The following is a 27,474-nucleotide window of genomic DNA, read 5'->3' on the forward strand; positions in this document are numbered from 1 at the left end:
ATTAGTTTTACAATGTGAACACCATACTTCCAGGGAGCCCGTCCACCACAAAGTGACTTAAACCTTTTGTCTTTCTTCTGTTTTGTATAAGATGGAGAGAACTCATACTATGCCGGTGTCAGAAACACCCATCCATGGCATCCTGCATGGGAAGAAGCGAAACACACTTGCAAACCTCTCTTTTCTCCCTTTTTTGTCTTAACTTCCCTCTCTATATAGTGATTTTTTTCCCACAAATATCAAGTATTTAAACATATAACCTGCAATTTATTTAAAATAAACACTTTCTTGTTGGGAAAACAAAGGAATTAATTGAAATGCTTTTTTAAATGGCACATGAGTTTTGGTAATAGGACTGAGAAAACATGCGTCCATCTTCTGCTTAGAAACCTTGTAAAAAATTAAATAAAGTTGCCTGGGATTGACCAATAAACATTTTTAATAGTTAAATATGTGTAGTATTCAGTGTTGAAAAAAGATACAAAAATAAAGTTTAATTTTGAAGAGTTACAACAAGCAAATGTCATCCATTCAGTGGAATGGAAACAAACTCAGCAACTGATATATTTTTTTTTATTTTGGGCAGATCAATCACATAATCAGTGAAGCTCCTCCCACACAAATTTCCCAATGAATGCTGCAAGTGAAGACGAGCATGAAAGCATCAGGAAGAGCTGAAATCTGCAAAGACTGAGTTTATTAAAGAGGACAGTGAGAACATGAGTGATCCAGAACCCTGCAGAATGAAACACACTGAAGATCCTGAAGAACAAAGAGGTTGGTGTTTATTCTTCATTCATTCATGATGCTGAAGAACATTCATGTTAGAAACATTCAAGCACTTCATCACTTTTAGATAAACAGTTATGTACCTATGAAATGGCTGCAAAAGTTTCATTTTTGGTTTTCAACACATGGTCAGTAAAGGGAGGTTTAAGAAATGTTCATATTGATTGTCAACATCAGGTCAAACTAAATATAATTTTAGCTTTTATCCCTTAAAGACCTATACATCTGCCGACGGCTAAACATAACTGTTGTTCTTTAATGTTTAATCATTTTTGAACTGCTAATCCATCTGTATGCTTTAAAAAGTCCCATAAAGAGGAGATTCACTGCTTTTCTGTTTGCGTTTGAACATTCAGATGCTCCATATAGTTAATGTGATTGTCATCAAGTTCTGATCAGCATTGATTTGTCAAAGAAACCCATGCGGTTAATGCTTAGTCCCCCATTGTCTTGCACAAGACAATTTTCACAATTGTTTACACTTCTTGCAAAAAGTTTGTGTTCTTGTAATTCACTGTGTGACATTTCTGTGGCAAGCAGATCCGGTGTTGAATCCACACTGGAGAGAAGCCGTTCTCTTGTGATCAGTGTGGGAAGAGTTTCGCGAGCAAACGAGAAATTGAAATTCACATGAGAATCAACATGAGAGAGAAGCCGTTCTCATGTGATCAATGTGGGATGAGCTTCACACAAAAACCACATCTTAATGTTCACATGATGATCCACACTGGAGAAAGACCGTTCACATGTGATCAGTGTGGAAAAACATTTATTAGTGCATCAACCCTGAAGAGACACAATCTGATAGTTCATATAAAGGAGAAGCCACATCCATGTTCTGAATGTGGAAAGAGTTTTTCACTGCTGTGCAATTTAAAAGTACATCAGAAAATACACACTGGTGTGAGAGAGTACATGTGCTTTGAGTGTAAGAAGACTTTTATTTCAGTGAACAGTTTAAAACTGCACCAGAGAATTCACACTGGAGAAAAACCTTACACTCAAAAAAGTCAAATAGCCACTTGCTGGATTTGCAAAATACAAATATGTCTGATTAATAAGAATATAACGAATTTACTTCTGTTAAATGATTTATTCTTGTTGTTTGTAACTAAATTAAGAAATAATTAAATGAATTAGATCAGCACTTGTTGATTCAATGAGACTGAGGCGTTTCATATCAATAATTCTCTCTGGCGAGCCACTGCGCATGCTCAGCACTGCGGCGGGAAGTTCAGGAGCACGCGAGTCCACTCCAGGCGGCTGGAAGTTTTTTGTGCGGTCTCATCGTTCTGCAAATCTGCATCCTTGATATTGAGGGGTAAGTACTTTATATTTACCTGTTTGTTATTAGTACTGTTGGGTTATAGATCAAAAATAAGTTATTAGACACTGTTTCGATGTTTCTAAGCAGGGTTATTTTCACAGACTTGAAGCACGTGTTGGATTCAATTATGTGTCTTCGTCGATAGGAGTTTCACCTCAACGTTAATATATCCGCTACAATTGGTGCATTTCTGTTACAATTCAATGTTAGCTACGCCTAACTATTAACTACATAACTTACATAATGTGCCATTTTTACGATATAACGTTACTCCTGGGTACATGTACAGTGGCGGTTCTAGGATTTTTCTGTAACAGGGGCCATTAAGGGGCCACATGTTACATTCAGGGGCCAAATACAGGGTACATTCAAGCACACAAAATAATTTATTCAGTACGGTGCAAATACATTTCGGCAGTCATTCCTTTTCAAACGCTCTAATAAAAAAATATGAGCCAGTAAAGTTCTTAATGATTTTTTTTGTCATTTATTTATACTGTGCATAAAGGACACAATGCACTTCTTTCTGAATTCCACCTTTTAAGTTTCATAATCATGTCGTCACTTACAAACAGTAAATTATTGTTAATTGTTTGGGGGTGGAATTGCATCTGTGATCGTTGTGAAGAATTCTCCGGTTGCTCTTCTCGTCGACGATTGATGGGTGGGAATCTCTAGGCACCTCACGATTCGATTCGATTCAGAGGGTAACGATTATAGATTATTAACAATTTTTTTTTTTTTTTTACTACTTGGTACTTTTAAAGCAAAGTATTTATGATGACCCATAACGAACTTACTTCCAATACTTCCTATATTAATTTTATTAATAAAACAAATGGAAGTGATTTGGCAAGTCAACTGTAAGGTTACATTTGCCAGCATTTGTCCCAACACTGCAAAGAACCAACAGGAAAATAAATGTGTGCCTGTACTAGCAGCGTACTTGTAGTAAATTAATACAAACTTCAGCATATACTGAATCTCTAGCATTTAATAATAGACTTCTAACCAACATCCTCTTGTTATTTCCAATGAGCAATATAATCCTTCAGAAAAAAAAGAAAAAAAAACATTTTGCTGTAGCAAATTCACAAACAGTTTTCGTTCAAAAATATAGAATTATGTACCAGCAGCTCTCATACAAACATAATGCTTGTGGACTTATGCATATTCTGAATAATCAGTAACATACAAAGCCGCTCTTATTCACAACTAAATAATAAAGAATTATGACTTGAACTGTTTGCTGTATACCACAATCAAAACTGCTTATACAAAAAAAGTGAATGAACATCTGCAGAGAGCACAGTCAAAATTTAACTTTTTGTGACTGGCATTGCACATATTGCAGGGCAGTATAACGTAGAGATCGGTTTACAGCATATTGATGTGAAAACTAAACAATACAGAAAGCAGCTCTCATACAAAAAATACTAAATAGGTAACAATGAAATTGCCAATTTTCCATACGTTAGCTTTTAACGAAGAGGTTGCCGTTCGAATTTGGCGCTCAGCCATCACAGAGCCCGTCTACGGAGAGCCTTGGCACTTCCTATTAGCCCCATTGTATCGATCTTGGTTGCAGTTCCATTAGAATTCCACTGGAGGTGATCGCAGGCGAGTGCAGACTGAATGGGAGTCTATGGGGCTATACGGCTAAATGTGTCTCTTTCACCCGATTGCCATTGAGAAATCTCAGATTTTATTGTAGGTTTTGCAAGTTCAACATGGGTTATAGGTCGAAAGTTGAATGAACGAGTACTTATTTCTTTTCGATTTCTTACAGGTTGAGTTGTTGTTGCCCATAACACGCTAGCATTCTGCTAATGACGTCAGCATTCTGACGTCATTGACATTTTAAAAGACTTTTTAAACCAAATAAGTGACTCTAAAAAATCTAACACCCAGCAATGTGTAATTTCTTTGCATCTCCTTTCGAATACAACATTCAAATTACTAGACAAAAAATTATATCTTGAGAAAAGTGGATTTTGAGGGTTTTTCGCCATAGACCTCCATTCATTCTGCACTCGCCTGCGAGCGCCCCCGCATGGACAGAGACGTGTTACTGCAGCCAGTCCAGAAACCGGAAGTAAGCAGAGAGTGCCAATTCTCTTCCTATTAGACATTCTCTGGCCATCATGCGTCTGTTATGTGCGCGACTCTGTTATGTGCTCGCCACAGACTGTCCGCGCACTGCACGTCCGCTTTAGAGTTCCGCCTTTTGCGTTCCGTCAATATTACGTTATTAGAAAAAAATATATATTTTTTTTAGAAAATCGATTTTTGACATTTGTGAATCGATTCAGAATCGTCCACGTCCGCATCGCGATGCATCTAAGAACCGATTTTTTCCCCCAACCCCTAGGAACGGGGGCCAATCAGGGGCCAATCAGATTTCAGCAGGGGCCAGGGCCCCGCCTCTAGAACCGCCCCTGTACATGTACATAACTTGGTCTATCGGTTACATCCGAAACAACAGAAGTTAATGTTGAAACAATGTGCACTTCTCGTCGCTCTTTTCTGTCTAGCTGACGTTAAGAGCTTTATTTAATTATTTATTTATTTCTCTTTTGAGTTTTTGCTGAGGTTGCCAACGGAGGGACTGTTTTTATTATCTAAATTAAATGTTCATGTGTGTAAGCAAAATATTACTCTAAACATTTTGTAACTAATCATTTCTGTCTTTTCAAACATGGAGTTCCAAAATGCCACATAATGCTAATTTACCAATCTCATTGAATACAATATGCAAAAAATGTCAAGTAAAATCTATGATGCAGTCGCCCATATATTTGAAATGTCCTAACAAATTGCAGTAAAAGTTATGATTGAATAGGTATGCACGGTTTAATTCAGGGAATATAGGCCTAGTTATCAATATAAGTAAAACTCTTGATATTTAGTAACAGCAGCATATTCTTTGGCCCATTTTTTAAAGTTAGTCTTTGAAATTAGGAGAATACTGATGAATACTCATTTCTGGCCTTAGCATACACAGAGTAAATTAGTTACAGTTTTGCAGATTAACTTTTATACACTTTTTTTTTTCACAGCGAAATTGTTCCTTTTCTTTATACAAAAAAAGAATATATATAAAGCTGTCCCCATGCTCTTCTGGTGTGAACCTCACCTTTATTACATGGTAAGTAGTTTTTCGTAACACTCACATACAGTAATGTATAACTAACTATCATTGATTACTGAACTTTCCTTTTCTTTTTCTTTCAGTGACGTTTATGTGGCAGTGCAGGCAGTGTGTTGCAAAGGAGAGTTGTAGGTACAAATTACTTAAGCATTATAAACTACACCATTGTTTAGGAAGCGGCAATCATTATGTTTGTGTATATTTAAATTGTCCATGCATATTTAAGACATGGGCAGGACTTAAAACCCACGTGTATAGATGGTTCACCCATTACATTCTACACAGACAGCAACGTTCATATACTTTTCGATGTGAGATATGTGAGCGTTCTAACCTTTCCACAGAAAAAGATTTATTTCTACACATTGGAACACATTTGAAAAATAATGAGAGTTAACAAATGTATTATCAATGTTTTTTTTTTTTGTTTTTTTTTTTCAGATTGATAGGGAGTTCTTGCGGATTTTTACTGTACCACTGCTTTCTACATTCTTTGCTGAGCTTGACCGGTACTCGCCACGATTGATGGAGATCTTCAGTAGAAAAGGCGGGCAAGCAGGAAAGAAAATCACACAAATCATGGATGCCAAGGTTTGTATTGATAAATGGCTTTAATAGTCATTCTCAATGCAGATGGAAAGACGGATGCAGTTTGCCATTTTCTTCCCAAACAGTACTCTTTAGCTGTGCCACCACTGAAGTTTGAATAAATCTTGTCCCCACCCCATAGATGATACTATACATACCCGAAGAGCCTGTGTCAAGTCTCTGGGCACCTACTTGAATGAAGACCCTGAAAATCTGGTGAAGGCATATTTGGTGAGTTGATGATAAAATACAGTTTCAAAGGCCCATTGAATCTGTACTTGGGCCATGTTTTTCCCTATTTGCTGCTACAAACATGTGACATGAGAGAACACATAACTATCAAATTAATGAGCTGGACAAATTAGTTTATAGGAAACTGATGGTACACCATGACAAAGTTCTTATGTGAATTGGTTGATGTACTAAACCAATAATTTTTTAATTCATATTGGTTGAACTCTTTTGGGGCCTAATTTTCATAAAAAATAACGGCATCAGAAACGGCATGCTTTTGTTTTATTGCTGTGCATTATATTCTTAGATGTTTCTAATGTTTAGCCACCTTGTTCATGGGCAGTTAAATTATAACAATCTTATAATATAATGCACTACAATAACACTGGGGGGTTCACACACCCACTGTGACCTCAATAATAAACAGTAGAAATGTCACCTTTCTGACAGTTTCAGGTTAACAACTGAGAAATTATAACTTTGTAGATGTAGAATTCACAGCAGAGCTCCTGTATTGGATTGATGTCTACTTTGCAGGTGTACCTAATAAAGTGGTCAGTGAGTGTATAAGTGTGCAATTCTTGTAATAAATATTTGAGCTATTTTTTGTTTGTGATCTTTCATGTATTTCGTCCCACAGGATTCAGGCTTTGAGTTACAAAGTACCATGGAGCAAACTGTGATGGGAGTGTATATCATACTGATGGAGGGAGCACTGCCTGACAATGACCCAGCAGACATTGGTGTCCTAATTGCAGGTGTGGAAGTTCTCAATGACTTGAATAGCATTGCACAGGCTTGTGCTCTGTTATTTGGACTGATATACTGTTTGATCCTGAGCTACCCACCAGAGCTCAAATGCACTTTTGAAGTCCTGCAGAAGATCTTTCTAAATCTAAATGATGACAGATGTTGTCATCCAAGGTACAGTTCCTCAAAAACAAGCTTTTGGGAGTGAGTGAGCTTGAAAAAGACAGAAAAGTCAATCAGAAAGCACTTTTGGAGTTCTGCAGTTGCAGCTGTTGCGTAGATAGGTGGACAACTGTTATTAATGGCACAATTTCTCTAAAACAAGCTTCTGGAGCAGGTAACCTTGAACAAGACTTTTAAGTCAAACAAAATGCACTTAGAGTTTATGTATATGGACAACTTATTTTTGGCACAGTTCCTCCAAACAAAGCAGCACGTGAGCTTGAACAAGACTGGTGTACTTCAGGAAGATGCACATTTTCAGTTGCATAGAAGCGCTTTTATAGGCAACTGTCTATGGTGCTGGAGTAATTGAGCTTTTAAATGGACTGAGACTAAAACTGTTTTACCAAAGGGAAAACTGGCTGAAGCAGTTGTTACACACTTACAATTATTTTCTGGGAGTGGAGCAGTCACTGATGCACAGTATTATGTTGTTTGGTTTTAGATGTGAAGCATTATGTCTACACTGGAAATTTATAAATAACAAAATTTGCATATGATATCACAGCAAGTTGCTGCAAGTGTTTTTTATTTTATTTTTATTTTTATTTTATTTTTAATAGTATTGTATCAGACTATGTCTCTTTTATTATTTTACAGCTAAAAAAATTGTTACACTTACAAATGTTTGTTTTTATGTTATAAATTCATGTTCATTCATGTTTGTTGAAATGTTAAACTTTTTTGTGTCAGGCCAAGGTTTAACTTAAAAATTCCCAAAAAGGATTGTGTTAAAATGGCTTAATTTTTCAGATGTGAAGCAACTGGTCATTTATAATTATCAAAATAATTTTCTTGTGATATCACAGCAAGCTGCTGTAAGGTTTTTATATATGGATGGATGGAAGACTTAAAGTGAAGAAAACAGTTTAAACTTGATTGGTGCATGTTAAAGAAAAAATTAAATGTTTAAATTGTTTGCATGTTTTCTGTGCTTTTTTAGTAGATTACTAAGTTTTGGTAATGTCATGCTTCTTAGTGCTGTCATCTAAAACAAATGTAATTGAAACAACAAGATAGATATTCATTAAACTACCAAAACAAGACATTAACTAGTTTATGTAACAAGGCAGAATTTTGTTGAATTGAAGCACTTTACCGACATTGAGTGGATAAGAATAAATTTGATTAGACTAACACAATACAAACATTTTGATTCAATTAGTTGCAAAGAAGTTACATTGACATATTACAATCATGTTGAATCTACAAATGTATATTGTGTTCATATAAAATATTCAAAGTAGTCCAAGTTTACTTGATTTGATTAGATGCATAATGGGTGCTACGATTAAATCACGTTCATTCAACAATTTATTTTTTTGAGTGTACAAGTGTTCACACTGTGACAAGAGATTCAATCTGCTGTCAACTCTGAAAACACATGAGAGGATCCACAGCAGAGAGAAGCTGCACACGTGTGATCAGTGCGGGAATAATTTCTCTTTTAAAAGTCACCTTAAGCTACACATGAAGATCCATTCAGTGGAGAAACAGGATCACCGACATCCATGTTGAGAGAGGTTCCTTCAGTTTTATCTTTACTCACTCAGGTGAAAAACAATCACAGTCTGAGATCACAGATAGTTATATATTATAATGATGTAGGATTATCCATGAACAGGACATTTCATTAAATGAACCCAACACTGCATTCCACAGTTCGGAACGATTCCCCATCGAACCATTAGTAAGTCATAAAACACAGTCATGGTGCCGAGATGGCTAAAGGAGATGTCACCCCCCTTTCCCTTTTTGTTCCTTTGTTTCCCAAACTTAAGACCAAATGGCCAAGAAACCCTGTGGTGACCCCAATGCATAAATCCACAGCCTTATCAGGAAAAGAAGGATGCTAAGGCATTCCCATGGCCACAAACCTTAAACCAGGGAACACTTCCTTCCTGCAGCTGTAAATTCCAGAGACTTTTGTCTCCAAAACCAATAGACTGAAATTAACCCACTTGTGGTTTAATACAAACAATGGTCTCAAAATTGCTTCCAATAAGCTGAATTGATCACCAGTTTACCTCATATCTTAAGTATCATGTACAGGTATGTTTTATATAACTTGTGGAGTTCTTTCTGTGTGTTTAACTCTCATTACAGCCTATTCGTAGGGTTTTCTACCTCAGTTATAGGAACTAATCACCAGAAGTTGCCTCATACATGTGTATTCTCTGTATTATGTATGCTTTATATTACTCAAGTTAATTTTGTGTGTTAAACACTTATCACAGCTAAATCCATATTTACTTCCACCTCTACTATGGGAAATATATGTATTTTGGTACCTACTTGATGGGTAAATGATTTCTAGAATTTTGATATAAAGTAGATGTGTGTAGGATGCACCATATTTAAACTATTAAGTTGTCTTATTAAAGCGTTTAACTAAACTCTCAGGAGTTTGGGCACGCGCAACCACGTGGACATTACGCTAATGACATGCAAAAACCAGATAACGGGGCGTAGGTCCCGCCCAAGACGATATCTGATTGGCTGTCACACTCGGAAGGACGTGTCGGATGGACATGCTTATAACCCAATGACAAGCAGCTATGCGTTGCTTTTTACTTTGCTTTTGCTGTGACTTTTGCTCTTGCATATGTTTGTGCTGACCTTTCCATCATCCAGCGTCATGATTGTAATCGACAGACATGCTCCCTGGAAAATATCAAAGGTGAAGGGAAGACACCTGCCATGGATAAGTTCTTTAAGCAGAGGGACAAGGCTTGGGCTATATATCGTCAGTCAAGGAAAAATTATGATTGGGAATCATACAGACAATTAGGGAATATTTCTAAGACAATGACCCGCAATGCAAAATCTAATTATTATAAAGAATGTCTCTCTAATAATTTTAACTATCTAGTTATCTGTCTGTTAATTGTAATAAATAAAATTACAATAATTTATTTTGGTTGTATATTTTCTAAACATTCATACCAGTGCCTTCTGACCAGCATGTGAAGTGAAGTGCCATGGTACTTTTGTAGTACAGATGTTGTCCAGTGATGTCAGATATTTACATTCCAATCCAGGACATTTCAGGCAAACATCCATCTAATGCCACACTCACCAATTGAAATCGACATCTGTGTGGGGGGTTCTTCAGTAGGGATCTCAGTGGAAACTGCAGTTCCTGAAAAAACAATTACAGCAAATGAATTTACAAAGTTGAATGAGACAGAACACCACGACATTATTTCATTAAATTATCCACCCAATATAATTAATCTTAACTAAAACAGTGATCTGCTGCAAAGACATACATTTCTGGAAGATATTGATATAACACCCTGACATTTCACTGGTAAACATGGAATAGTTTGCTCACCCATCATAGCTTGGCCATGGATGTTCATTGACACCTCAACTCCAAAGGCCTTCTGGATTCTCTCCAACCTTGTGTTGTTTTTCTGTGCATTCATGTGGTGAATAATGTTCCTCATCAAGAATACATAGGTAGATGGTTGGCTCATGTTCAAGAAGTTTTTTTTTTTTTAGTTTGGCAAAGAGCTGCTCTGCCACTTGACTATTAACTTTCCCAGCCAGCTGTGGGACCAGGGAAATTTTCCGCAGAAAGTCCCTGTCATCTTTTGTATTTGCCTCATGGAACTTGTCATACAAGCAATAATGCTCTGCTGAGCCTGTCACTGGATGACCTCCCCTATCTGGGACTATTTTTGAGCTTTCCAGCCATTGCAATGATACCTTCACCTTTCCTTGTTTTGCCAGGGCTATTGTTTCTTCAGAAGGTGCCAGTAAGCGACCTTCAAAGGGGCTAAAGGGGACTTTTTCAGGTTCCCTCAAGTTAGTGTGGGTGGCCAGTCCACGCGCAAAGTCATATATAGCCACATTTGGCATGTGCCTCCATTAGAGAAGGATATCGGCAAAGTCACGTGGACTCTCAGAACGAATGTTGTGCTTTATGCTGTATACTATCCCACAGGGGCACAGGACGACTGCCCATCCTCCTGAGGAAATATGTGTTAATGCCACAAAAAGAATGTAAGGGTTAGAAAAAAAAGGCCATAACCCATCACATTAAAGACATTATGTTTGTAAATAGGTTTTACATTGAAAATACCTTCCATTTCTACCAGGTTAGAACTCCAATATGTAAAGTTAGGCGTTTGTACAATTTTCAAATAGCATAATAAAGTATGCACCATTCACCAACACTTCATGTTTCAATGAAAATGTGATTACCTGAGGCGGCCCAAATTTTCTGAAACACCTTATCATAAGTGTGTCTTGATTTCATCTCACGGGAAATTCTGAGAAGAAGATCATTACGAGATCCTGTGGCATCTAAGCCACACTCTCTACATAGCTTTCTTATAACTCCCACCTAGTCAACAAAGTAAGACAAAGAACAGCATGTCACTATAAAATAGTCCTGTTAGAAAAAGATTAAGTAATTAGGTAAGATTAATTTAAATTTAGTCCATAATGCACCAAACTGTAAGTATGTTTTAAAGGGGACATATCATGCTAAATCCACTTTTTTAAGCCCTTATATGCATTTTGTTGTATATGTGGAGTTTTTAGAAGTACAGAAAAGTTTAAATTATTCTCTTCAGGTGCTTTGTTGATATCTTTATATTCTGTTTTGGTCATATTTTTCAACCTATTTTTCTGTTTTCTATGACGTTTTTTGAACTATTACGTCACAGTATTTGCAGCGGAACTGCCAAATAAGGACATTGACTTCCGGCCCAACACTTCGAGCAATCCGCCATTTTTATTTCTCGCTGCAATTTTGTAGTCTAAGCTAAAAGGTGCAGAAGTTACGAGAGGGTAAGTTAAAATGTTCGGTTGTAGGATGTAGTAACCCACACGCTTCATTACACCGTCTAAAGTAGATGAACTGCCGCGCTTGTGAGCAGAGAGAGAGAGACCCGGTCGCGCGCGCGCGCACTCTCTCTCTTCGGAAAGTGTAAACAAGACTTCACCGAACTAGACGATGTCTTGCTTTTGATAAGAGGAGAAACGCACACAGTATATGGAACAGTCTGCCTTTTCACTGCTGACAATCTGGCTTGTCATGCGCTGTGTGGATATGCAGAAAGTTTTTCTGCAAATAAGTTCTGCCATATTTGCCTTGTTGATAAACCAACTTCACAAACTACGTTTAATGAAGATGATATTGAAAAGAGGAACATACACAATTGCCTGCAGCATGTTGTGCTGAATGATGTTAGTATTACAGGAATCAAAGGAGACGCGTGCTTGAATACCTTGGAATTCTTTCATGTAACCGAAAATGTAGGTGTTGATATAATGCATGATGTGCTTGAAGGTGTTGCACCTTTAGAAGTGAGACTTTTACTTCAGCGCTACATTTCTGAAGAAAAACTGTTGTGCCTGGACCAGTTAAATGAAAGAATATGCTTATGGCTATGATTATGGGTATTCAAACACAAAAAACAAACCAAGTGTCATCCTTAACGTGAAATCTGAGACAGCAATCAAACAAACAGCATTACAGATGTGGTGTCTCATTCAAAACTTACCTTTTCTTTTGTGGGACATTGTCAATCCTGAGAGTCTGCACTGGCAGTTATTCATTTTGTTACGAGAAATTTGCAGCATTATATTTGCTCCTGTTGTAACCAGAGGTCTTGCAGTATTCCTGAAACAGCTCATCATAAATCATCATAAATTGTTCAAAGAACTTTATCCTGCTCGAAATCTCATCCCAAAACACCACTTTATGATACATTATCCTAGTATGTTAATTAAATGTGGACCTTTGTCAAAACTGTGGTGTATGAGATTTGAAGCAAAGCATAATCCTCTCAAACGGCAGGCACATGCTGTTTGCAATTTCAAGAATATTTCCAAAACTCTGGCTTACAAAAACCAGGTACAGCAAATTTGTTGGAAATTTGGGGACCCGTTAGTTCAGACAACGTGTGTACCAAATGCATATCCTGTTGTTTTTTCTTTGGAATATGGAGTTTTTGCTGTGTATATAGGACTTCTTCTGCTATTTCCACCCCCTTCTTTGGAAGGGTTCCAGATTCAGTCAAGGCCATTTGGTGCTCTTGCATGGATCATAATGAGAGCTTGTTTGTCCTCATCTGCTCTCTTGCTGTTCTCAAACACCTGCATGATAAGCCTGCATCCAGAAGTGTCAATCAGGTCAACATTACCATGTCTACTAGCACCTATTATTCATAATGAGCTAATTTTCAATTATTCATCTCTTTTTGTTTGTTATGTAAACATACTAAATTAACTTTTTATTTTTATTTTAATAAACAGATTTTAAGTCCTACTTTTAGCCTGCATATTTCCACTTCATAAAACTGTCTTCTGACAATGTTAGGTGCATTTCTTCTGTTTGTTTAAAGATATTAATATCAATTTGATATATAGCCTGTCTATCCAGGTCCGGTGGTTTAAATTCTTTTTAGCACTCTATCATTCGTAATATTTAGAAAAACATTTCTTAGCTGTTTATTAACAGTCATTAATCATTATTAACCATTATTCCTTGTCTAGAAGTCTTATTCTGTAATGGTATTACATGTACACATTTTTCCACTTCATGTTAGACCTACCTCAGTCTTTAAGTTTGAACCATTCTGGCCTATCTCCATAGCGGAGCCTCGTTCCATTTCTAGAACCGTTGTGTCTGCCTGGAAGGCTAGTTTTCATTTTAATACATGAGAATCTCCTCATGTTAAATATCTACATTGCTGGATTTTACTGCTTGCCCTGTCATAAGCGAAGCGTCCTCCACTAACAGGTCTTCTCTTTTAGCCAGTCTCTGCCTCTTACTCTCTGAGGCTAGCCGTTTGAGACTTTCTGTCTCTCCTTTTTTACGGCTTTCTCAATCTTTACGGCTTTTATTTACGGTATTTGTTATACGCGCGTTCAACCCTTTCTGGGCTGTCTATAAATAATCTCTGTTCAACCCTTTCTGGGATTTTCCTTTTAATAATCTTTTCTAGATTATTACTTTCTGGCTAAATTTCTCTTAGTCGACTTTTATTTTAACCCTTTCTGGGTATGCATTTATAGCATTCATTTTTCCACTCTCTGAATTTTATTTTTATATTAATCTTTGCCCTTTCTGGGCTTTCTTTAAATACTATCTTTTCTAGAAGTTTCTCTTAGACGTCTTTTATTTTAACCCTTTCTGGGTTGTTTCTTTAAATAATCTTTTCTAGATTATTAACATTTTTTGGGGTCTTACAGGTTGCCTTTTAGTTGGTAATTTACTAGCTTTCAAAGTTTGTACTCCTATACTCAAGCGTACGAGTGCGGAAGCGAATGGGCAAGCATTGCTCGATCGACCGTGGCCAGGGGTCGATGGATCAATGCCCCTAAAACGTTGGGCGCCATGTTTTACGGTGTGTACTTCACTCTTAACACCTTTTACCTATTTATTTATTATTCTCAGGTAAGATAAAGAAAGTCAAATCTGACCTAAACCGTAAGCATTCAAAAGGTACTTACAATTTGGTCAGAAGACTCCTCTGTGGTTATGTTCTCATTAAAAGTCTTCCAGCATCATAAATCTAAGTCTCAGTAGGCAGATTTTGTAATCAATTTAATTTTTTTATTTGGTTACTTTTCTTTTTATGATAAACAAAAATATAAAGGCGAATACAACTTCATCGTTTAAGTATACAATACAATAATCCCGTTTTGAATCAAAGGTGTAGTAAGCTCTGGGCTTCTTATCTTCTGCTCGGGGTTTTTTGTCCCCAGCTCTGGGCTTCTAGGCGTCGGGGGCTCTGGCGTATCAGTATCCCAAGAGGCAGTCAGTTCATCAGTCTTTTATACTCCTGTTGTTTTTAACAGGCGTTAGGTTGACACTCCTCCAAAGTTTCCCAGATCCTTCTCCAGGCAGGTGCAAGCGGTCCACCTCTTCATGTCCTTGAACTACAGTAAACTCAACTAAGATGGCTGAGTTCATTTAAAGTTCTAGGAGTCTAGCGCACACACATAATCGCACTTTTCTGCTCCTCTTAACATGGGTTGGCACAGTCACATATACATACATAACCAATTACTGTACATCTATGCCTAAACAATATAAGCCATCTTTTTCAAACAAAAAAATAACAACATTGACTGCAATGCATTATATCCAATACATTGGCTAAATATGTGTAACAATAAAGGCATCTATAATAAACAAGGAGGCAGGTAATTGCATTTTCTTAATATTATACAACAGTGGATAATGACCCTTGTCACTGCACAGCAAAAACTTAAAGTCCGCGTGAACCGGAAGTTGCAAACGACTTTTCTCCAGTGTTGTGACGTGTTTCCCAGTGAAACGGAATATTGAACAGAGGGCAGGGTTTTACTCTAGCGCTCCTCCTCTCCATCTCTGCTCATAGCAGACTAACGGTTTGAGGGGAGTGGTTAAGCGTTTCCCAACCCAAGTCCTCAAACCTACGTCATCAGGGAAGGTCCTCCAACGCAGAGGGGAGGGGCATTTTCAGATTTTGATTAAAGATTACGAAGCCAAAAAATTTTTTTGTGTGGATTGACTTGTATGGATGAATTGTTCACCACAAAACAATCAATTTAGGCAAACAAAGTAAGTATGGTCAATTTTGATTTCATGTGGACTTTAAATTAACACTCCTGGGAGTGTATATGAGTCCACACTCAAGAGTGTAAAGTGTTAAAATATGAGTGTTAAATTAACACTCAAGAGTGTTAAAGTTAATGAGATAATTAAGTGATTAATTGAGTGATGATTGATCATTATTGAAGACACCTGATGTTAACAAGCAGAATCACTGAAGGAGAAAATCACACATTGTAAGCCACTGTTATGGTGATGGGTGTTTGCTTTAGTTGGGCTCTTGACCCTTATATGTTTGCTTTAACCCTCATGTGGTGTTCATGTCATTTTTGACTGGAGAAGATTTTCTTTTTCCTGAAAATACTAGTTAATGTTATCGCATTGAACTGAAACTTTTTTGTGTTGTTTTTTTCACCTTGTTACACCTATGGTGTTCGCGGTCAAAAATGACAGGCCTACACAAAATAGCTTATTAATCCCTCGTTATGCTATATTATCCCCAAAAATTGGATTCAATCTTTTTATCAACTTGTTTTCTTTCAATTAGGACTGGTTTTGTATTCAATTTTCAAACAGTTTAATTGTAGGAGTCATTTATCCAAGCTTATGCACCTCAGTTTTTGAGTGAAAAAAGCATTATTTGTTAATAATTTTGGCAATATTGAGAAAAATATGAAAATAAATTGCACTGTTGATCACACTAGTCTACTTTAATGTTTAACCAGGACATTTCTTTTGAAATGCTTTTATTTTGTACAAAATGACACAGAGTCACACTTGTGGTGTTCCCGGTCAAAAATGACGAGCCTACACAAAATAGCTTATAAATCACTTGTTATGCTATATTATCACCCAATATTGGATTCAATCTTTTTGTCAACTTGTTCTCTTTCAATTAGGACTGGTTTTATATTTCTATTTGCATCTGATTAATCGTAGGCCTCATTTATTTGAGAGTAGGCATCTAATTTTTTTAGTAAAAAAAACATTATTTTTGAATAATTTTGGAAATTTTAAATAAAATCTGAAGAAAATTGGCACTGTTGATCACACTAGTCTACTTTAATTTTTCACCAGGAATTTTGTTTTGAAAAACTTTTATTTTGTACAATATGGCACAGAGATACACTTGTGGTGTTCCACTGGGCCATTGAGGGCCATTGTGGGCCATTGTTTCAATGGGCCATTGAAAGTGAATGGGAGAGACCAATGCATCCAATGAATGGAACAACACAAAATATGTATCATTTTAAAGCTTAGAATCTCAGCTTTTTAATGCATCTAATCACTTTGATCAACTCCTAACGACTGCTGAGTTATCACTCTAAAACTGAGTGTACCCCCTGCAAGTGCCACCTAGCTGCGAAATAAATAATCATAATATTTTTCAAAACTATTACCTTGATCAACTTAAAATAGGTGTCATTTGAAAGCTTAGAGTCTGAAATTTACAATGAATGTAGCCAATTTGATAAACTCCTAAGTAGTGCCGAGTTATTTGCTGATAATTAGAAGAAAAAAAAATCCTAATTTATAAACTACTTTTTTGTATTACATTCAGCAATATGTCAAATACATCATACAGCTCAGATAGTCCTGTGTCATATGTCATTTGAAAGGTCTCAATGAGTAGAATACAACAAGCATAATTGTTTCAGGCTTTTTACTAAACTTGAGCTAGGTTTTTCTAAAAGAAGCCCTTCAAGAGACCCATGTGTAAACCATGTATGGATTCTGAATTTTAGACACATTTCCGCTCGTAACTTCATGAAACATGCTCCGATTGTGGAAAATGACACATCATTATTTACAGCAGATGCTTACAATTAAAATGAGTCCATACTCAACATAATCCATCACTCAGAACTAAAGATATTCCTCATGGAGTTCTATCACAAAAAAATACCACAGACGCACAGACTCACGTAGCCAATCAAGGTAGCTTAGACTTGGCCTTTTTACTCATATCTTCATGAAACATACATCGATCATGAAAAATGGCACATCGTTATTTACAGCAGGAGCTCACGATTAAAAAGAGCCCAAACTCAATATATTCCATCAATCAGATCTTAAGATATTCCTCATGGCGTTCTAACACAGAAAATACCACAGACACATCTAGCCAAGTATATACTCATGAAGCACTCACGTTTGGTTTTCGCTCATAACTTCACGAAGCATGCACAGATCGTAGAAAACTGTACATCATTATTTTCAGCAGACTATCATGATTAAAAACAGCCCAAACTCAGCATAATCCATCACTCAGATCTAAAGATATTCCTAATGGAGTTGTAACACACAAACCCCAACAGGCGCACACAGAGCCTTGAATATAGATGTAGCCTAGCACTTATGTCGCGTTTTAACTCATAACTCAATGAAGCATGCATAAATTGTGGAAAATGGCACATCATTATTTACATGAGATTGTTAAGATTAAAAAGAGCCCAAACTCACCATAATCCATCACTCAGATCTAAAGATATTCCTCATGGACTTCTAACACATGTCTTTCCCATTCACTTTCAATGGCCAACTGAAACAATGGCCCTCAATGGCCCAGTGGAACACCACAAGAGTAACTCTGTGCCATTTTGTACAAAATAAAAGTTTTTCAAAACAAAATTCCTTGTGAAACATTAAAGTAGACTAGTGTGATCAACAGTGCCAATTTTCTTCAGATTTTATTTAATTTTTCCAAAATTATTCAAAAATGTTTTGTTTTTTACTCAAAAAATTAGATGCCTACTATCAAATAAATGAGGCCTATGAATAATCAGATGCAAATATAAATATAAAACCAGTCCTAATTGAAAGAGAACAAGTGGACAAAAAGATTGAATCCAAGATTGGGTGAAAATATGGTATAATGAGTGATTTATAAGCTATTTTTTATAGGCCGGTCATTTTTGACCGGGAACACCACAAGTGTGACTATGTGCCATATTTTTTACAAAACAAAAGTTTCAAAACAAAATTCCTGGTGAAATATTAGAGTAGACTAGTGTGATCAACAGTAGCCATTTTTTCATATTTTTTTTTCATATTTCCAAATTTACTCATAAATTATTTGTTTTTTACTCAAAAAATGAGATGCCTACTCTCAGATAAATGAGGCCCATGATTAATCAGATGCAAACAGAAATATAAAACCAGTCCTAATTGAAAGAGAACAAGTGGACAAAAAGATTGAATCCAAGATTGGGTGAAAATATGGTATAATGAGTGATTTATAAGCTATTTTTTATAGGCCGGTCATTTTTGACCGGGAACACCACAAGTGTGACTATGTGCCATATTTTTTACAAAACAAAAGTTTCAAAACAAAATTCCTGGTGAAATATTAGAGTAGACTAGTGTGATCAACAGTAGCCATTTTTTCATATTTTTTTTTCATTTTTCCAAATTTACTCATAAATTATTTGTTTTTTACTCAAAAAATGAGATGCCTACTCTCAGATAAATGAGGCCCATGATTAATCAGATGCAAACAGAAATATAAAACCAGTCCTAATTGAAAGAGAACAAGTTGACAAAAAGATTGAATCCAAGATTGGGTGAAAATATGGTATAATGAGTGATTTATAAGCTATTTTTTATTGGCCGGTCATTTTTGACCGGGAACACCACAAGTGTGACTATGTGCCATATTTTTTACAAAACAAAAGTTTCAAAACAAAATTCCTGGTGAAACATTAGAGTAGACTAGTGTGATCAACAATACCAATTTTCTTCAGATTTTATTTAATATTTCCAAAATTATTAAAAAATGTAAAAAAAATTACTCAAAAAATGAAATGCCTACTCTCAAATAAATGAGGCCTATGATTATTCAGATGCAAATCAAAATATAAAACCAGTCCTAATTGAAAGAGAACATGTTGACAAAAAGATTGAATCCAAGATTGGGTGAAAATATGGTATAATGAGTGATTTATAAGCTTTTTTTCATGGGCCTGTCATTTTTGACCGGGAACACCACAGGTGTTATAGGGTTTTGAACACCACATGAGGGTTAAATTTTGCTTGTCTGCTGTTATTGATTTATAACAGTCGGATAAACAAAGAAAAAATGTGATCTGATGGTGTTGGTTATGTTTTGACATAATCATGCAGAGATCCGAAAAACAAAACTTATTAAGATAGTTTGGTTTAAGTTATCAATTACAGCAGCTCTGTGATTCTACAGCATATGATTTTCAGTATTTTTCATATAATCCAAAAATATTTCATTGTTCTGATCAAAATACTTTCAAAATAATTTATTTAGAAACACAGACATCAATAATCAGTCTGTGAATCTCAACAATGGTGACAATAATAAAGCATGTTGCAGTGGTTGCCACCAATCACAACTCATTAATGGCTCCCATCATGCATTGCGGTATGAATAAATTATGATCTGAATTGTCTATGCAATTTCCTTTTCCTAATTTAATATTCTGCTCCTCACCATTGTTGAGATGCATAGACTGAATCTTGACATCTGTGTGTGCCTAAAAGAAAGATTTTTTTTTTTTCAAATCAACTTTTAAGAAATATCTAAAATTCTGGATATTTATGCAGAATCACAGTTATTCTGTGATCAACAACATAAATCTAAGTCAGAAAGAAGGATCTTAATGAGTTCAGTGTTCAAGTTCAAATGTTGAATGTTATAATATAACCAACACCATCATAACACTTTTTTACTTTGTTCATCCGACTGTTATAAATCAACAACAGCAGGCAAGCAAAATTTAAAGTAAACATATAAGGGTCAAGAGCCCAACTAAAGCAAACACAAATCACCATAACGGTAGCTTACAATTTGAGATTTTCTCCTTTAGTGATTCTGCTTGTTAACATCAGGTGTCTTCAATAATGCTCAATCATCACTAAATTAATCACTTAATTATCTCATTAACTTTAACACTCATATTTTAACACTTTACACTCTTGAGTGTGGACTCATACACTCCCAGGAGTGTTAATTTAACACTGGAGTTTTTGCTGTGTGCTCTCTCATGTGGTTTGAGACATGCAGAGATGAACAACAACCTCTTTATTCAGCAGAACACTTTTAGGTGGTTATATTCTTTATTAACCAAGATAGTTTGTTGGCTGCATCCTTAGTTACAGATTTCTTATTGTGACCCTTTCTGCGTTGACGTCGAGTTGGAGGTGCAAATGAAGCGAAGGAAGTGCCACTCTCTGGTGGGCCTCCCTCAACACCCCAAACAACATGTGAGGAGTAGTTTTATCTGATCAACAGTAAATCCTCACACATCCTCTGAAGGAAATGTGTGACCGTTAAAGGAGAATTTCACTTTTAAAATGAAAATTCTGTCACCATATACTCACCCTCATGTTGTTTCAAAGCTGTATGAATTTCTTTCTTCTGCTGAACAGAAAGGAAGATATTTAGAAGAATGTCAGTAACCAGACAGTTTTTGGGTCCCATTGACTTCCATAGTAGGAAAAAAATATACTATGGAAGTCAATGGGACCCAAAAACTGCCTGGTTACTGACATTCTTCTAAATATCTTCCTTTCTGTTCAGCAAAAGAAAGAAATTCATACAGCTTTGAAATAACATGAGGGTGAGCATATGATGACAGAATTTTCATTTTAAAAGTGAACTTCTCCTTTAACTGTCGGAGAGTGACTTCCTTTATTTCTTCTCTGATTGCAAAACACTCTCTGTGTGTCAGAACGACCCTCTTGCAAGAATGAAAACTTATAAATACACGTTGGTTGTTTCTCCATTTCAGCCTCACCATTATTAAAGTTATAATTGTTTTTAGTTCTTACGAAATTAAGTGTGTAATATAAATAAATAGCGTTCATTAACAGCTGTTGAGATAATATTCTAAAGTGAAACTAGTAAAGGTTTCATTTCAATTGTCCTATTTGATGTCCTACAATTTCATTTGAATAAAATGTTTAATTATTAACTTTATTATTATTATTGGACAAACTATCAGGTCATTTCCTTTTTATCAGCAACCAATCGTGAAAGTAAAAGGGCTTTGTTTTGGACAGCTCGTGTTTTTATTTTATTTTTTTATTACAAACTTTATTATGAACAATATACAGGACAATAGGTACAGAGAACACTACAAATACTGTGCAACCTGCTCAGAAAAAAAAAAAAAAAAAAAAAAAAAAAATGAAATGTACAGTACAGTACAGACCAGAGGAAAATAACATATTAATTAATGTATAGAAGGGGAAAATTAAAAAAATATGCAGTTCCTTCAGGAGATGAAATGTTCTTGTAGCCTTCGTATTTTGCCTGTTTTCTGTTGTTTTGTAATATGGTTTAAAGTCCAGATACCTTAAAACAAGGTTGTGAATTAGACCATTTACATTTGTGAATATGGTATTTTCCGAGGATAATAAACAGTTGAATAACAAAAATTTTTTTTTGGACAAACCGCATAAATCAAAGTATAACATGACATCATAAATATTGATTCTGATGTTCACATTCAATTTTGTGGACAATATATTCTTCCAAATCAGACCAATTTTTTTGTGTACATACAGTGATGCAATAAATGAAAAATAGTCTCCTTTATTTGATTGGCAAAAAACACAAGACTCTTCTATGTTTATTTTAAATCTTTTTGGACAGCTTGTGTTACTTCTGCAGCTAATTTTTCCTGTCATGTGACTAACGCCGCTAACGTCTTTTCTCATTGAACTGATTCTGATTGGCCAAAGCAGTTACCAGAAAGAATCTCCTTTCACCAATGAGAAACCTTCGACACGCCCATTCTTACTCCGAGCGGCAGCGCGACCCGAACTTGCTTTCATTTCAGAGTCAGCGTCGAGTCTTCTGAGATGAGGAGAGCAGTTCACGGTATTTCTCATATTTACACAACCATCACACACACTTTATACAGTTCGATTCAGCGACAGACTCATTTCTGTGTTGTTTTCATCGATCACAGCGATACTTGTGCGTCTTTTCTGGCGTCTTCCTACTGAAATAAACATTTAGTGCAGCAGCAGCGAGCATGAGGAGAATATGTTGAGTTCATTCAGACCTGAGCGATTTTGTGTTCGTTTGTGTGATTGTCTCGATGTTTGGAGTGAGAACTGTTACTGAATGTCAAGTCAAAAGTTAAAGTTTGAGATCTGTGAGGGGAATTGATCTCACGTATTGCTGACACTTTATTTCTACCCTTTTTACATCTTTGACACGACACATCAAATTGGTTAGTTACTTTACATTATGGAAACAGATTTTCATTCAGCCTCTTACAAGCCACGTGAGATATTTTAAATCTTAATATTAAAATTAATAATGTAGTGAAATATGATTAGCGTTTTATGCTAAACAATATTGGTGGTGCTCTTTATTTTTAAAGTTTTTAATCATAAAAATATTTAATGATCTAATTACTTTATTGTAATAATATAGTAATTAGATATAGGCCTAGTAGAACTATATTTAGATTTATATGGACATATTATTCTGTTGTTTGATGTTTAACGTCATATTGTGAGAAATTGCAGTTTTATATGCTTTTATCGACTCAAATAATGTGTTTCTAATAGCAAACACTCAGAATGAAATGAGATGATCTGCTGATGATCCTGAATGGGGCTTTGACTTTTGCCCAAAGATTTTTTTATTTTTTTTATTTTTTATCTATACAGATTTTCTTTATCCAAATAGAAAAACGTAGAGAGTACCGAGATATATATTGTATATCGCCATTTAACCAAAAAATACAGAGATATGATTTTTTTGGTCATATCGCTCAGCCCTACTTTCCAATGTGCAAGATTAGTCGACACTGAAAACAATAGTTAGTTACATGGAAAAAATGCACTGGATTTTATTGTTCAAATTACTGTTGTTTTAATGTTACACGTTTCACACACAGCAAAAAGTCCAGTGTTAAATTAACTCTCCTGGGAGTTTATATGGCTCCAGAGTCAGTGTTAAAATATGAGTGTTAAATTAACACTCAAGAGTGTTAAAGTTAACAAGCTCATTAAGTGATTAATTGAGTGATGATTGAGCATTATTGAAGACACCTGATTTTAACAAGCAGAATCACCAAAGGAGAAAATCTAATTTTTAAGTCACCGTTATGGAGATCAGTGGTTGCTTTAGTTGGGCTCTTGACCCATAAACTGTAAACATTAGATTATCTTTGGCTGTTGTATCTGAATAACAGCCAGGTTCTGTTCTGGTTACCACTTGTGTCCATTCTCAAACTGTATAGTGCTGCGTGGATCGAGGATAATCCGCGGGTCGGGCGGGCCAAGTAATACTGTTTGTTACGGCCGTTAATCTAATTTGGCTCTTTTAAAAACACACAAAAGACAAGGACCGAACATATCAAAAAATCACAGACGATTGGGTAACGTCTCTGATGTCAACCACGCCATCAGCTTTAATGAGAGGCACCTCAAGGAATGAACAAACAATAATCATAAATTAACAACACAGGTAGGGCAGCTACAAGAAAAACAGGAACCCTTAACTACACCTATTGTTCCAGGAGAGATCTTACCTAGCTCCCGAAAATAACTGTAACGGGTGAATCTTCCGTGCAACTGCTTACCTTCGCTGTACTAAATAAATAACAAAAAAGTGTACTAAGAAAATAACACAACTACCTGGTTTTAAAGAATGGAACAGAATCAGAAAAACAATCATAAGAGTCGCTCCAGCATGGCGAGGCGAGGCGAAGCGAGGATGAGCTCGCCGCAAGGCGAGAAACCCCCAGCTGGCAAGAGAGCGAGAGAGAACGCCAGCAACACCGTCCCGGCTTAAATAGCAGGAACTCCCATGACGTCACTTCACTTCCGCGGTGCAAGGAAAATCCCTTCTCAAAACTCCACCTACGAACTCAAAAGAAATAACACACACATCACACACACTAACGGTTCAATATTATTCCCACACGTAACAAATACAAACATTCCATTCCAATTAATTGAGGAAGGATGACAGATAAATCATTATAATGTGTTGAGTTTACCAAGCTCCACCCACAAAAATAATGTGGGAAAAATATTAGGCTGTATGATGATCAACGAAAAATACTAAATTACCTTATTATTAAAATACATTATAAGGTTTTACCACCTCCGCCTCATTTTGAGCCACAAAAAAACCCTGGTATTCCATATTTTCGCTGTAAATTTTTCTCTTTGATAGTGCAATTTTCTCTCATCAGCTAGCTTAAATGCTAACATCACTCTGCACACAATGTAATAGCAAGCAGACAATAAAAAATGCAGTTTAGTAAGTGAGCATGCCAAGGAATAATTCTGAGTGCAAAAGTAGGCTGTGATGAGATTCAAGAATTGGAAGGAAGTAGGGCTGGGCGATAAATCCATTTTATCGATTAACTCGAATGTGTAGAACTACGTCGATTTGTTTGAATGAAAATCATTTTTCTCTTTAACATTCGCCGACACTTCCCTTTGGGCTTCCGTAGCTCCGAACGGGCTCAGCCCTTCCCCCGCACATTTGGCATACAACAACATGGCAAATTAACAAGACAAACACACCCGCCAAAAAACAACCGACAGTCTTACAGACTGAATCCACAGAGCTGCCAACTCTTACGAATTCACCGTGAGACTCACGCAATCGTCACTTTTTACACGCTCTCACGCCACACATCCATTTTCTCACGCAGAGAAAAAACGCGAAGCAAAGAGGACTCTGACACCGGCAGACAAGACAGAGGTTACTATTGCTATTAGAGCCCGACCGATATATCGGCGGGCCGATATTATCGGCCGACATTAGGCATTTTCCAAACTATCGGTATCTGCATTTATAACGGCCGATAAATGAATATAAAAAAACCAAAAAAAAACAACGAAACACCCTGCAACCATGTTATGAGTGTTGGCACTGCATAGTTTGTCCACCAGAGGGCACTCTACAAGGAAGACTGCTAACATCAATAGCCGCGTTTCCACTGTCGTGCCAGGGCCAGGCCGTGCTAGTGTGCATGCCAGTCGCGTTTCCACTGTCACTTCTGGGGCTGGATCGGGGCTTTCTCGGGGCCTACTTGGGGCCAACGGCCAGGATTTCTGGCTGTCGAATACCTTGGGCCAAAGCGGGCCAGCTCGGGCTAGAGGAGTGGTTACGAACAGAGGCGGAGTTCACCTGAGTCTGGAGACGGCAGTGACGGATGATTCTGTCAGCATTAAAGACTTTTAAAATAATTCAACTCGCGTTCATGTTTGAATGCCTTCTGTTTGTGATGCAAAAGTCTATGCGCGCTAACCGTTACCATAGTAAACATAGTAAACGCTTGTTCATGTTTGAATGCCTTCTGTTTGTGATGCAAAAGACTATGCACGCTAACCGTTACCATAGTAAACATAGTAAACGCTTGAAGATACGCATAGTAAAAAACAGTGAACGCTTGAAGAAATCAGACCAATCATAAAAGCTAGCACAATCATGTTTTTATTTTATCTGTTAGTAGCCTACGTCTCGTCTCTTTAAACCGGACTATCATAAAATAAAGCAACTTTTTTTTTCTCTGACTGAAAATATCTGTATGGGAGTCGAGAGAATGCTAAAGCTCCTCAGGTCGTATTTTTGGTGGCATATATTTGTAGAAATTATCATTCTTTCTAAATGTGATGCAAATATGTCCTGTAACGTTAACTAACGTTACCAGATAAACAAAAACAGACGCGACTGAAGAAGTAAGTGTGTCCTCTTGTGAAATAGCCCTAACGTTAACGGCAATTTATTTCTGAGTGACTTATGTGCAATTTTGACATAAATTAATTCATTATGATCAATGTATCACATTTTATTGTAAACCTGTGGTAAAACATCGATGCTTGGGTTTTAAATATTCAAGTAAACAACAAAAATAGCAGCAGACGGCCGCTTTTATCATGTTTGTTTTCAACGCTGTTTCCAGTGATTTCTGATTAGTTTTCTGATAAAACTTACATTTGATGGGGAAATGATGGCACACACACACACACGTACACACACCACACACACAAACACACAATAGGAGTGACCTTTGTCTTGTTTAATAATAATACAAATGATGATGATAATAATAATAATATCATCATCATTGATTTTTTAAAATTATTACTGTCAATATTAATAATAATAGTTGATTTTCTTTTTGTTCAAAGGACTTTGTTTCATATCTTAAGTTTGTATTTTTAATATACATTATATTTATCAGAACTTTAATATATTCTGTTCTGTTGTGACAATAAAACAAACAAGTTTATTTTTAAACTGCATCATCATATTATTTTAGTCAGGCTGAGGACTTTTAAAATAACTACAAATAACATATCTTAGGGCAATCTGTTCATGTTTTGTTACGCGTTTCTGGATTTTTAAACAAATTTATTACATGGCTTGGCTGAATTCCAATGTAGGATGCGGTCTGTTATTTCTTGATAACAGACCGCTGCGAACTATAACAGACCGTTGCCATGCAAAACAGCGCGTTGCTATGGACGTGGAACGGACTATTTTCTTTGGCGGAAGCAAAACAATCGTTTTTAAAACAATAAACGCCTTTTTAAATCAATAATTTGTGTCAAATTAATTATTTATTTTGTAGGTAGCCATGTAATAAGCGGGATAATGTATAGAGAGGCGGTCGTTATAGCGAATAACAACCCCTTCAGGCTTTTAAGACTTTTCTCGTTCAGCCTGTCAGGCTTGTTATTCGCTATAACGACCGCCTCACTATACATTATCCCTTACATATATATCGGCCGATATATCGGAATATCAGATTTTTTAACCCTCTGGAGTCTGAGCTGTTTTTGGGGCCCTTGAGATGTTCTGACAAGCCCTGACATTTGTGCTTTTTTCAGTTGCTTATA

At 36.2% G+C, this 27,474-nt stretch overlaps 1 protein-coding gene across 1 annotated transcript in view; it reads left to right on the forward strand.

Annotated features, from left to right (window-relative positions):
- The first annotated feature begins 669 nt into the window (after positions 1 to 669).
- LOC311088957 (uncharacterized protein) overlaps positions 670 to 27,474 on the forward strand; it is a 35,935-nt gene continuing 9,130 nt past the window's right edge. Inside the window, exon 1 of the mRNA XM_084123354.1 lies at positions 670 to 777. Coding sequence (XP_083979480.1) covers positions 720 to 777 — 58 coding nt within the window. The 5' untranslated portion in view covers positions 670 to 719. The remainder of the gene's footprint in view (positions 778 to 27,474) is intronic.

Source organism: Abramis brama (genome assembly GCF_963993115.1).
Source record: "Abramis brama genome assembly, chromosome: 1".
Taxonomy (NCBI): Eukaryota; Metazoa; Chordata; class Actinopteri; order Cypriniformes; family Leuciscidae; genus Abramis; species Abramis brama.